General features: G+C 41.3%; 1 protein-coding gene across 1 annotated transcript in view; it reads right to left on the bottom strand.

Moving 5' to 3' along the window:
- Nucleotides 1-13,229, bottom strand: part of LOC126391627 (sodium- and chloride-dependent transporter XTRP3A-like) — a 70,762-nt gene that overhangs the window by 23,595 nt on the left and 33,938 nt on the right. The window contains exons 2-6 of the mRNA XM_050046509.1: nt 9,798-9,938; nt 9,107-9,198; nt 8,749-8,976; nt 3,924-4,034; nt 2,074-2,315 (exon numbers count right to left, since the gene is read on the bottom strand). Of these exons, the coding sequence (XP_049902466.1) occupies nt 2,074-2,315; nt 3,924-4,034; nt 8,749-8,976; nt 9,107-9,198; nt 9,798-9,938 (814 nt within the window). The remainder of the gene's footprint in view (nt 1-2,073; nt 2,316-3,923; nt 4,035-8,748; nt 8,977-9,106; nt 9,199-9,797; nt 9,939-13,229) is intronic.

Genomic DNA, 13,229 nt, shown 5'->3' with positions numbered 1-13,229 from the left:
GCCCTACGCCATGCTCTTGGGATAATTTGTTTCTCCCAAACTATTCTTAGCTGTTTCCACAAAAATTTAGGATATCAGGTGCACTTTTATAAACCCGGTAGGGGACTCCGTTAGGCCCTGGGGCCGAAGAAGCCTTTGCACGCCTGACGACCTCCTGAACTTCCTTCCACCTAGGTGTCCTGACATCCATCTCATGCTCTATCCCTCCTAATGGAGGGATATCCGGTGGGACACCTACTATCCTATTCTTCTCTAAATCTGTATATGTATTTCTCAAATATTCTTCAACCTCTAGCCTTTCTGCTTTGAGCTGCCCTCCCTTTTCCTGGCTGAACAACCCTTTAACAAACTTAAAAGGGTCCCTGAAAAAACCTGTCCCTACATGTTCCTTCTTCCTCCTCTTTTTTCTGAGATGCTCTGCCCTTCTAAGAACTGCTAGCCTGCTTCTCAACTCCTCTTGCAACATATTAATTCCCTCCCTTTCTTCTTCTGTAAATATTGTTAGTGAAACAGAAACAACCGTTAATTAGGGGACAAGAGCCAAGAGTCACAAAGACTCACGTATGTTAAAAGTTACTTACAACCGGTGTATTTAGGCTACTGTATGTGTCTGGGGTCCTTCGCCTGTGGAACAAGTAACATGACTACTAACTTGTCCCCAAACGAATGCATGTTTCTGTTAGGCCTATGTGTTTCACTAACGTTCTTTATGTATTATGAAGAATGTCAGACTGGCCAATCAGTGGCAGAGTTGGGCCCGGAGTCACAAACAGCGCATTTCGACTGACACAGAACCGACACGTGCCGGTTCCCGAACCTAATTAAGTAGGCTACTTACAATGGCATGAAAGACAATCTGACATTCTGTGTGTTGCTGGTTATTTCCTTAAAAACTACGACTTTATTCTGGAAATATTACGACTTTAATCTCGTAATATTATGACTTTAATCTCATAATATTTCAACATTATTCTTGTAATATTATGACTTTTTCTCAGTTATGACTTTATTCTCAAAATATTACGAGTTTTTTCTCGTAATATTTTGACTTTATTCTCGAAATCGATCTTTTTTTTTCTTCAATGTGGCCCTAATACTCCGTCGTACCCTAATACTCCGTCGTAATTTACAATATATACACATTATAATAAAGATATGGGATATAGTCAAGATGGCACCACCTGAGTGGCAGCTGGTTACAGTAGTTCCGACCCCCCTTCGTGGATGTGCAGTATGTGGTTCTGAGCGAAGCATTGGCCAATGTGGCACTTTCCTGATCTCATAATTACGAGATCTTATCTCGTAATTATGAGATCCTGATCTCGTAATTATGAGATAAGGTGTCTCATTTTCTTTTTATCCATTGAATGCAATGCGAATGATACACAGACCCTCTAGATTACACATATACACAGCATCTGTACAGTGTTTAAAGGCATACACATACATACTGGTGTAAGCATGCACTCACAAAGAAGCTGTTTACACCTGATAATTTTAATATGTCTTGTGTCTTGGGTGATCCATCACAAGTGGACAGCTCTAAGTCTGTCTATTCACACCTGGCATTAAAATATGTCTCCAAATGTGTCTCGGGTGACCACTTGTGATCTGATCTCACTTTCCTCCTCAATATGCAAATAAACACATGAATCATTTTCATTTGCACAGACCGAATAAGATGTTGCTGTTTTTAACTGGCGTGAGGTTTGTCATGTTATATACACACACTTACAGCCTTTGTGAGGCTAACCAGGCAGACAATGAACTGACCGTTCACTGGGACGAGAGTTTCTCTAGAGACGGTCCTTCAGCTCTGTGTCTGTGTGAGTACACCAACAGAAAGTTTTCTTATCTGGGCATCAGATAAGCAATGTGGCCTGGGACACATGAGTGTTCACATTGCTGAAAGAAGACCTTCTTCAAATGTGATCTGAGAGATCAGATCTAAACACACATTAGTAAAGACACGTTCGTAGAGCTGTCAACTTGAAATCTGATCACCCAGAATGCATGTTAATACCAGGTGTAAACAGGGCCATATACACATTAGCAAAAAAAAAACACACATACCTCTCGAGACAGTCCTCGTAGTTGACAGTGGCCTTGAACCCATAGATGGAAAAAGTGACAATGCTGGCAAAGATGGAGGTTCCACTGTTGATGACAGAAACAACGATGGCCTGGCGCTCAAAGTTGTTGTTGTACTGGTTATAGCTGGCAAAGGCTATGAGTGTCCCAAAACCCAAACCCAAAGAGAAAAAGATCTGAGTGGCCGCATTGATCCATGTAGTAGGGTTGGCAAGCTGTTCCATCTGAATGCAGACAAACACACATGCACATATGGACACAGGTGCAGACACACACACGCGCACAAGCACAAAACATTACACGTTACATTTTCAGCATTCATAATACATTTTTTAATAGTTCAGCAGAGGCTTCTCAGGTGAATGCACTGTCTCACTTCCACATTCATAGACTGTTTGAAAATAATGGACAAAGCCACTGTGACATCACCCACTGGTTTCTGGACAACTGTTTGGAAGTCTTGAATTTGGTATTTTGGCTGTCACCATCTTGGTGTTTTGCAGCCTGAATTGGCCATACTTTGACAAAAGGATGGAGTTGTGGAGGAGGGAGGAATGGATCTCACTGAGGACCCCACACCCACCTACACCAGAAACAAGATGCATCCATAATTTCACGTTAAATGTGATATTAATTGGGATGCTAGCAAAAAACAGGCATGAAACAAAAAGTATGTTTTAGTACAACTGATCACTGAACAAAACCAAAATGTTATAATTAGCTTTGATGAAGTGAAAACACAGTGTGAAAGAATCAGAGTTCTGAAACCAGGGTCAAATTTCCACACTGTGGAAAACAATAAACGTCATTTATGGGCATGCCACGTCTGTCTTCTACTCTCTGCGTTGGTGTTTCACTAAGGCCCAGATCACACAGAAAACCTTTTAGCAGCTGGAGGCAGCTTTTTGTAATTGTTTTTAATGAGAATAAAGCTTTTTGCTTGCTCTTTTTGCATTGCTACACCCCTCACATTTCTATGCTCTAGGCACCTCGCATTTTTGCCAGAGTGCTCTGAACTTGAGGTGAAAAAATTTCAACTCAGAACAAAAAAGCACACATTTTTCACATCGCGGGGATTTTTCACGGACATTTTTACAGGAAACTACAACGCGGAAGTGCGCTCGACTATGAAAGCCCGAATGACTGCGGACATTGACTTTTCTGTTAATGCCCTACTGGATACCCAGAGCTATATGGCCCAACTATAGACAGCAGGTTGTCAAACTGTCAAATTCAATAAAAAAAAAAGGCAGTGCGGTGTGCCTCACATTTTGCAACCTGCAAAGCTCTTTGTGGATTGGGGCTGAAGGGCAGAGCTCTGCTTGAATTTGTACTTGTTGAATTAATTCATCCATCACATGATAGTTTTTAGATGGCAAAATGTGCTGGGATTGTACATTTTACATGAAATAGGCTCCTCACCTGCATCGTTTAACTCTTAGCCTTCATGAATGCATCAATATTAGGTGTGCAGAGTCATCCAGAAGGCTGGATTGGACCCTTTGACAAACCGGTTCTGGCCCGCGGGTTGTATGTTTGGGGCCTAAAACATGACCTGCTCTATTGTCCATTTTACTCTAAATGGGACCATGATCTACAAAATAAACATCATGTGCTTGATTAAGGAAGACGTGACACTAGCAATTAAGACCGTACACTCAATAGGAAAATGTTTACTGAGGTAATAAATCAAGTGAGAAGTGTATCACAGACAAAGACTCCCCCTCCTCCTCCAGCAATTAGTTAGGTAAACCCAAGGCTGTAATGCAAAGCCCCCATACACTGTACTGCATGTCTGTATGCCTACTGCCAAATCTCAAACACAAACTTACCTTTGGTGTGAACATGTATTTGACACCATTGATGGCACCATGAAGAGTGACGCCCCGGATCAGGTAGATGAAGAGGACCACATATGGAAATGTGGCTGTGAAGTACACAACCTCGAGATGGAGCCAAACAGCAAAGTTAGGGTAAAAGTTTAAATATGGGAGTGAATGTGTGGGGAGGAGGTAGTATATAATTCCATCATATCCCCACAATCATTCCTCTTGTCTGGTCAAAGTAAAAAAAAAAAACACTTGCATGCTTCATAATTTCTTAAATGCACATTCTTTTAGTTGGTCGGATAGGTCCACAGGTCTATTTCAAATATTTCAATTGTTAGTTCCTGTGATTGTACCTGATTGTATGACCAAAGACCTTTCATATGGCTAACAAATATATAAGAATACAAAAATAGTTTTCTGTAGTTTTAAGTTGAGATTTCATCACTTGACATACTAGATCAAAGTCCTCTTAGTGGCCTTAGGCTATATTAAACTAATTGTTGATTGTGGGTAACGTTAATGTACAGTATTGTTAGACACTTAATACTGGTAACATGAATATGACCTATCTTTCATTCCATACTGACGCTGATACGTCAGTGATTTCAGTGTCACCTGATGCCAAAAGTGACCTTTCGTGGTGGTGTGATACGCTTTTAATGTGGCCTGACAGTAACCTTTTGCGGTGTTATGATACACTGTCGGTCAACCCCTGTCACAGCACAATGCTATGCAGACAGGTGGTGTCAGTTCATAATGTGGCTGTATGGCACCTGTTGCAGCAGCATGATATGCAGCTGGACAGCATCAGGTTGAAATTCTTTTATTTATTTTTTTATTCATTTCATATACTTAAATCCCCCTCGGGCTGGAGCATAATGCCATGCCGGAGGAGAACGCCGACCTGCCCCCCCCGCCGTATGGAGCAACAACCCAATGCTGCGGGGATGCAGACACGCAGCAATCTCATTCGAAGTCACTTCTTGTGAGCTGTTTGGTATATGCATTTATTTTTCTATTTTCATTCAGTAATATGTAATGCAGAAATACACCTTGATTAAACATATGCTGTAGATTAGAATACGAGTGCTAGTGTGACCCAATAAACTGCAGAGCATTGCAAAGTTAAGCAAATCACATTTACTGAAAAAAAGACGATTGAAATCACTTTCTAGATTCCAAACATTATTATCAAACGAAATACACAGTCTTATTAACGTCTAATTATGTTAAGCCACGCAAAATCATATTAATGACAGATTGTTTCAGTCACAAAATATATTAGGCTATAGCTCTAACATTCATCGTGGCAAAAAAAACAAAACTAAACAGTTCTTTATCGTATAGCCTATTTTACACAAAATTAATATTCACAGCCAATATAAGAAAACTTAAACGTGACAGTTGAGTGTATTATTTGTGTTTCCTTTTACGCAGGTGGAACTTGCCCGCCGTGCGCACCTCTCCTCCCTCTCCAGTCCCTGGCTGTGGGTCAGAGGCATCTCATCTACTGTGGCCCCACCTGTTTTATTTGCAGACGTTTTATTATACGCCAATTTTTCTTTTGTTCTTCTTCTGATATCTTGATATCTTCTTTTCACTTCATCCACTGTCCGCATCGTTTTACCAACAGCATTTACTTTTTCACAGATTTCTTCCCATATTTTGTGAGACAGTCAGGTTTCTTTGCTGTAGCTCATTTAAGTGTTAATTGGCCTCATCTACCAACACCTCTAATTCCATAGGGTCGAATTTCACTTTGCGCTTTCTCTCCAAACTCGCCATGCTGCAAACTACCATGTCATCAAGATATCTTAATGACAACTCAAAATGGTACCACTTTACTTGAGGTCAAAGAATGTATTCATTACACTGTCATAATGGTGTGATGACAGCCAGTTTTGTGTCCTATCCTGCCAGACATCTATCTGACCGAGTGTTAGAATCGGTCTGTAACCTTGGACATCTTTTTATAATAATCATTATGTCACCTTGTCATAAACACAAAAAGAGGTGCAATTTTTGTTCATGTCAAGTTGTTATGACAAAGACATCTTCTGGTAATGTCATCCTGGTTAATGCCAAGTTGTCATAAATGTCAAGTTGTCATGACAAAGACAACTTCTGGTAATGTCACTTTAATTAATGTCAAGTTGTCAAAATCAAGACAACCCAAACAATGTCAACTTGTCATTACAAAAACCGAATTACACCTTTAGCAACACAAAGGAGGATTGCGCTTTTTACCTCACGGGGTCCCCCTACAGATGAAAAACGGCATTGTCTGTTACAACTGTTGCAAAATATTTTCTGCGCGTGCATTTGTTGACAAGCCAACGATACCGGTGAACTTCCTGAAGCTGGCCGTGTAATGCGCGATCATCATGTCTTAAGAACAGGTAAAGTAGCCCTATAGCATTTTGTACATACATGATTAGGCTGATTGCTTTATTTATTTATTCATTTTCGAAACTCAGAAATGAGTTGCTCTCTGCATGTCAGGGCTGACCTCCTCCTCACAGCGCGCGCGCACACACACACACACACACACACACACACACACACACACACACACACACACTATGAGGGGTAACCAAAGATAAGGTGTCATATTGAAGTTTCGTTTGAAAAAAGTATAATTTGAATTTTGAAACTTGTTTTGTTGACGTTTTTTTTGTAACAAATTTCTTTTTTTGGACTTCAAACACTTTCTCAGCGCATTATTGATCACGCGAGTTAAGACTGAAGCCAGCCGCCACCTGTAGAAAGTGGTTCTACACACAATAAAGCCTATAGTTTGGTAAAGTATAACACAGAAGTCCGCTGGTTTTAATCCGTCCGTACCCTATTACGCTATTAATTAATAATTAAAATTGAATGACCCAAATCCGTGGATATCACAGATTGAGGTGGAGCAGGTCGCTGTTTAATGATAAATCCGTGAAGCTGTCCATGGTGCTGAATTAACACACCTCATTTTAATCCACCTCAACCTGTGACCAGGAGGGTGAAACTCTCTACTCTGCAATGCATTCAAATAGTTTGATACCTTTTAAAAATCTAATACTCCATGTAGCCTAAATTATGGGGTAATATTTTCAGTCACAATGCTAACAGTCTACTCAGACTACCATATGCTGGAATCACTCTAAACCTTAAATAGACATACATTTACAGTTTACATTAAAACTATAGCCTAACAATTTCATGAGACACATTTTTTCCTCGATATAAAGCTGCAAGTATTATAACAGATGATCTGTCACACGCATTTTGGGACACTTCAGTGTCAGTTGCTCGCTGTGAGTCTCAGCGCAGTAAAATGGGCTTTTTTCAAATGATCAATTTACTTGACTTGACTTATATTTTCGATAGGCTATTATTTTTTTCGTTATTGTAGCCTATAATTGTTTTCAGTTAATCAGGCAAGTTTATTCTATTGAAATTTATAATAGTTTTCGTATGACATGCTACCTGTCACACGACGCGTTGTTGCTTCGAGCTGACACTTTTGACCCCTGCGATCACATGACGTGTCTAATAACCACATGTCTAGGCGTGTGCAGGCATTGCACGCGCATTGCATGTGTAACAAGTACACGGTGAATGCACACGCAGTGCACGCGAAGCAAGTACACGGTGATGGTTGCACATGCAATGTACATGTATCAAGTACGCAGTGAATGCACTGTGTGTGTGTTCGCTTATACGTTTCACCCCTCACACACACACACACACACACACACACACACACACGCACAAAGTGTGCGATAAGTGCGATAAAACCTCTGCTAGCCAAGCCAATACTTACTAATACTATCAATACATGTGATCAGCATGTAGAAAGCCATATTTCAATCTGCTCTGTCCGCAGTCGAGGCCGCTCTGTCCGCAGTCTCATTCACTGCTATTATGATTTACGATTGCGGTCGACACAAGCACATCGCGCTCACGTGCTAACAGCAAACTGTTAAAGACAAACTAAAATGAAAGCTGTCTGTATGTAGGCTAACACGTTATCTTAAAATGTACCTGAGGCAGCCGACCTGCAGACAGTGAGTCTCCAAGTGACAGAAGTAACAGCGCCAGGTCGCCACCGGTCGGGCATCCCTCCTCCTCTTTCAGATCTTGCCAGTGTGTGAAACCCGGGCCAATATTAATCCTTGTTCGAGCTCTTGTTTTATCACTCTCCCGTTTTCATTTCTTTGTCTCCTTGGACAACACCTTCACCTTCTTCCTTTTCTTTGTCGCTTCAGCCATGACAACCACGTCTAACTTCGTTCACCTTGGTTCGGCTACGCTACTCTAAAGAGAGGAGGGGGATATGACATATGCCGTAAAGCAGCCGAATTTTGTAGTCCTTTTTGTGTCCGGCTTCCTACCCGAACCCTGAAACTACATAGTGCCAGTGCAAGCAAAACATACGCTCTCAAACAATGACGGAGGTGTCATCCAGCCTATTGTGAGTTGATGTAGCATCACAAGGATCTTGGATATATATTTTGAGGGCTCAAAAACTCCATTGTGATGCTTCAATGACAGCAGTCATAAACGTTTATGACGTGTACATAATGTTTATGACAAGTTCATGACAGTGTCATGTCATAGTTATGACAGTAGATACCTTCAAGTAAAGTGTTACTCAATAATGTTTTTTCTTAACCTAATCCAGTGCTTTTGTTGATGTCCTAGCGCTGGTAGTGGCACACTGAAACGTCAACAGCATATGCAGGCGGATATGTAGCACAGCCATATGTGACGACTTGGGATGTGAACAGGTTGGTATGCTCTTAATACTTGCAGTTTTAGGGACTTGGAGCTCGCTTACCTTTCCAGTTGACTTTACTCCTCGGACAATGAACAGGTAGGTAATCAGCCAGGAAAGCAGGAGGCACAGGGCCTGGCCTGTATGAATGCCTCCATTTTCTTCAATAGAAGACGAGATGTTTAGTGTTTGCCTGTAGAAGAAGTACTGGGTGGGTGTAGCCATTTCACACTCCTCTATAGGTCCTGTCCAGTTGGAATTGATTGGGCACTCTGCCCATGGCAGGACTGACTGGCATGGGAGTGAACATAGAACAGTATAGGTATGTTATCATACTGTGTAAACCAGATCCAACATTTTGTATGCATTTATAGTATTAACTACTGCAAAAATAACGGTAGTTTGTTAGTTAGCAGCTCACTTGAAATGAATGAAAGAGGTACCAGAAACTCCATCCATTGATGATGTTGTAATAGAGACACAGATACAGGGATGTCACAACACTAGCAAGTCCTAAAATGAGAGAATTATACAAAAAATAAATAAAATAAAAAATTCACTACAAGGAATTATTTGCTTCCCATTTTAAATAATCTACAACCACCTATTCACCCATAATTCTTCCAAGTCATTTTGTCCATTTGAGTCAAAAATAGATTCAAAGGTCTATGATGTAGAAACCAAGTCCCATGAGCAGGGTTAAAAAAAAACAAGAGATGCAGAAGTTTTGGTTCGTTCGACAGCTTTGAAAAGTAATGCTTCACATACTGAAATACATTACTCAGTGACCAGTTACAATGGTACATAAAATCAAGCTAACTTAGTTAGCCACAAAAACAAAACTGAGATCCAGGCAGAAACCACAACTATACAATGCACTGGAAGCAACAGTATTTTACTGACAGTACAGTATAAAGTGACAGCACTTTGTGTCCAACTTTTCCACCTTGTATTTGCTGCACATCTAGCCTTATAAAATCCAACATGTTGTTCTCTTTTCTGCCACCAGAGGGGCGAGGAAGCTCCCTCATCACTGCTTTATCTGGATGCAGTGAGGAGTTCCAAAGCTGTACTGATGCACAGTATTGTCAGTTAGTTCAGTCAGCACATACCTATTCCTCCCAAATATGGGCTGATGGCAGTCCATGCCCCGATGCTGCCTCTACTCATCTTCTGACCAATGGCAAGCTCCAAGTAGAATAAGGGAACACCCTCTAGAATCAGCATGACCAAATATGGAATCAAGAATCCACCTGAGGGCGAAAACATACTTTTATAGTAAAAACATAAAAGTTAACATTTGAACAATAGCAGTGTTGGGTTTCACAGCACCACAGATGATTTGTCATTTGTTAAAATCTAAACTGGATATGTGAAGGCATTTCTTCTCTGCATGCTCTTTGTTCTTCAAACAAAGAGAGCTATTTGACACTCATCTCCACAGGATGCCCCACCTCACACCTCAGTAAGAGCCAAGTCTCAAAACTTGATTGGACAGTACTTTTAGGCCCTGTTTAGACGACAACGTTTTTTTTAAAAACGGAAAAGTCTGTCCTTTGCGTTTTAAAAAACTTCTGCGTTTATATGACGACATTATTGAAACGATCCCCGTTCACACGGAGCCGCAAAATCTACTGGAAACGCTGTAGTATGCACGCCAGGCCAATGGGTGGCAGTGTAAATTTGCAAAGCAACACCACGGCATGACGCCATGCGCCTGCGCTGAAGCGCCTTCCTCTACAACGCGGTGATTACAAACCAAAACAAAGAAGACACAATGGCGAAAGCATGCACAGATAACTTTGTCTGGATGGACGACGAGGTGGAGTTGCTACAGTAACAGATCTACACTTCACTTCAAATCAACGGGGTGTGCAGCACAAACAGAGCTCGGCATTGTTGTTGTGACGGTTGACTTTCTCATGCATGCCTAGTGACTGGAACCGTAATGCGCATGTGCAAAAAGTCTCCGTTTTCAGAGGAACTGCATATTGCAAGTTTACATGACAACGGAGACACTGCCGTTTCCAAAAAATTGCACTCTGGAATCCATTTTCAAAATGTTGCGTTTTCAGGCACCCAAAATGCCGCTGTTGTGTAAACGATCGGCCAAAACGCAACTAAAGTTTACCTTTTTCAGTTGAAATCGTTGTCGTATAAACGGGACCTTACAGTGACATGCCCCACGATGTGCCCTTGCTCACAGCAGGAGCAAAAATCTGGAAACCTGAGAAATTAGAATGCAAACACAAGGTTTGCAACTAACTTTCCAGCAACAAGGAGAACCAAGTTGAGTTAGTTCCTCAGCGTCTAACTCTGCAAGGACCCAGAGCAACCGGCTTCCTCAAATCTGCACCTTCGGAACAAGGACATGACAAAGACTGCCACTGGAACCACAGCTCTTTCCAGCCTTCCTCTGCCGGCTCACAAAACCAGCATGCCTCATATCAACTCTTCCCTCCATTCATTCAAGGATCGGTAATGTTTCAACTGGGCATAGCTTTATCACAGCTGTACAGGCTAAGCAAGACTGTTTAACTTGTTGTATGTATTTGATGCTGTTTACTGAGTTGTTGTTGTGATTGTTTGCGGTTAGGTTGTTGGTTAGTTGGCTTTGCCAAAGCTGAGTGATGTTAGTTTGCTAATGCTGTTTGTTCACAATGTCTTGCACGCAACTTAACATCCTCTGCACTAATCCAGACCCCTTGCAACACATATCACATTCACATAGACTCATTTACAAATTTGCTTTCAACAGAGCTACACCCAAAGAGGCAACTCAAAGTCTCGCTTCCCTTCCTTTGTCTTTTTCCTGACCACACGCTAGACAAGACCCTGATCTGAAGCCAGCTTTGATTCAGCCATCTTGTAGTTCTCTGTTGTAAGCCGTTTTGTTTTGTAGGTCAAACTGCCCTTTGATTACCACACCCGCCTTTGTCTTTCTCTCTCTCGCGCGAGCGCACACACACACACACCAAGCTTTTATATAGTTAGTTAGTTAGTTAGTTAGTTAGTTAGTTAGTTAGAATTTGTGTGTTTTGGTTTTGCTTTGCTTACTTTATGAATAAATATATTTTTTTGGAATCATACCTGCTGTCTGTTTAATGTTGCACAAGAGTGAATGAATAGTCAACCTCTGCTATGTCAAGAACTCCGAAATCCTTCAGGCTTTACTATCAATTTTGGTTATTGTTATTAATTTAATTATTAATCAAAATTCCAAATTGATAGTTTAGTGAACTTTATGAGACTGATATCTTTAACTGGCTATAATTTTTTCCTTTTTTCGGGAATGGTGCCCCACAAGGTGATTTAATGTAAATTAAGTCATATTATTTAACATAACTAATAATTACTATTAATAATATATAAATTTTTCAGATAGCCATTTTTATACTTTAATTGGAGATCTATTACAAGGTCAGGTTAAAGCTTAAGTTCCAACAAATGGTGCCGCCATGTAAAACATAGCACTGGTGCCTAGATCACAACAAATAGTATCCCCTCTTTTACAGTATCACTATTATAATTTATTTTTGGTGCCTCCATGTGATGCCCAGAATTGTTTACAATTCTAATGGTGCACCTTGGTGAGGCCTAATATTGTAGTTTACAACAGCAGTCATAATGGTAGTTTGTTACTGGGCCCTTTTTTACAGTATACATGTAAGTGTTTGGTGATTCCTGTCCTCACTCGCAGAACAGCGCAGTTTTGGTACTTGGCATGTGCCATGATTGGCAATTGTAGCACCTATATACACCGATCAGCCAAAACATTAAAACCATTGGTGGGTGAGGTGAGTAACATTGTTCATTCTGTTATAATGCAATGTTCTGCCGGGAGACCTTTTTCAAAATTTCCACAATTTTGGTAAGGCCTTGCAAGTGACTGACTTGAAATTTGGTACACATATCCACCTCAATGTGCTTTGCAAAAAGCCTCTTCGACCATAGAAGTCAGACATGATGCGGGTTATCCTAATTTGCATAATGTGAAAAACAGTAATGTGACATCTACCAATATATTTTGACTCTAATAACACCAAATTGGATTGGCTGTGGCTCAGGAGGTAGAGCAGATTGTCCACTAATTACAAAATCATCAGTCTGATGCCTGGCTTCCCAGTCCGTATGTCAAATCCTTGAGATATCCTTGGGCAAGATACTGAACCCCAAATTGCTCCCAGTGGCTGTTCCATTGGTGTGGAAGTGTGTATAAGCTGAGTAGCAGGTTGAATCTTACTGTATATGGTAGCCTTGGCCACCAGTGTATATGTGAATATGACATGTGGGGCTCTAGTTTCGCAGGGTGGCGCAGGGTGGCGAACCCCGTGCAGAGCTAGTTTCGAGCAGCGCAACCCAAGGCGAGCTCGGTTTGGTAGTTTGGCAGACCGAGGTGCGCTGAGATGGGTGTGGCGGCGCAGCAGGGGGAGGTGTCGACAGATCCAGCTTGGCGCAGTGACAGTTTCGTGCCAAAAGGCTTCGCCGAAGGTGCGCTAAAAGCTTGCCAACTGAAACCACGTCTACTGTCAGCGCAGGGGGAG

This window comes from Epinephelus moara, chromosome 6, assembly GCF_006386435.1.
Source record: "Epinephelus moara isolate mb chromosome 6, YSFRI_EMoa_1.0, whole genome shotgun sequence".
Classification (NCBI taxonomy): Eukaryota; Metazoa; Chordata; class Actinopteri; order Perciformes; family Serranidae; genus Epinephelus; species Epinephelus moara.
This window is presented reverse-complemented; position numbering and strand designations above follow the sequence as displayed.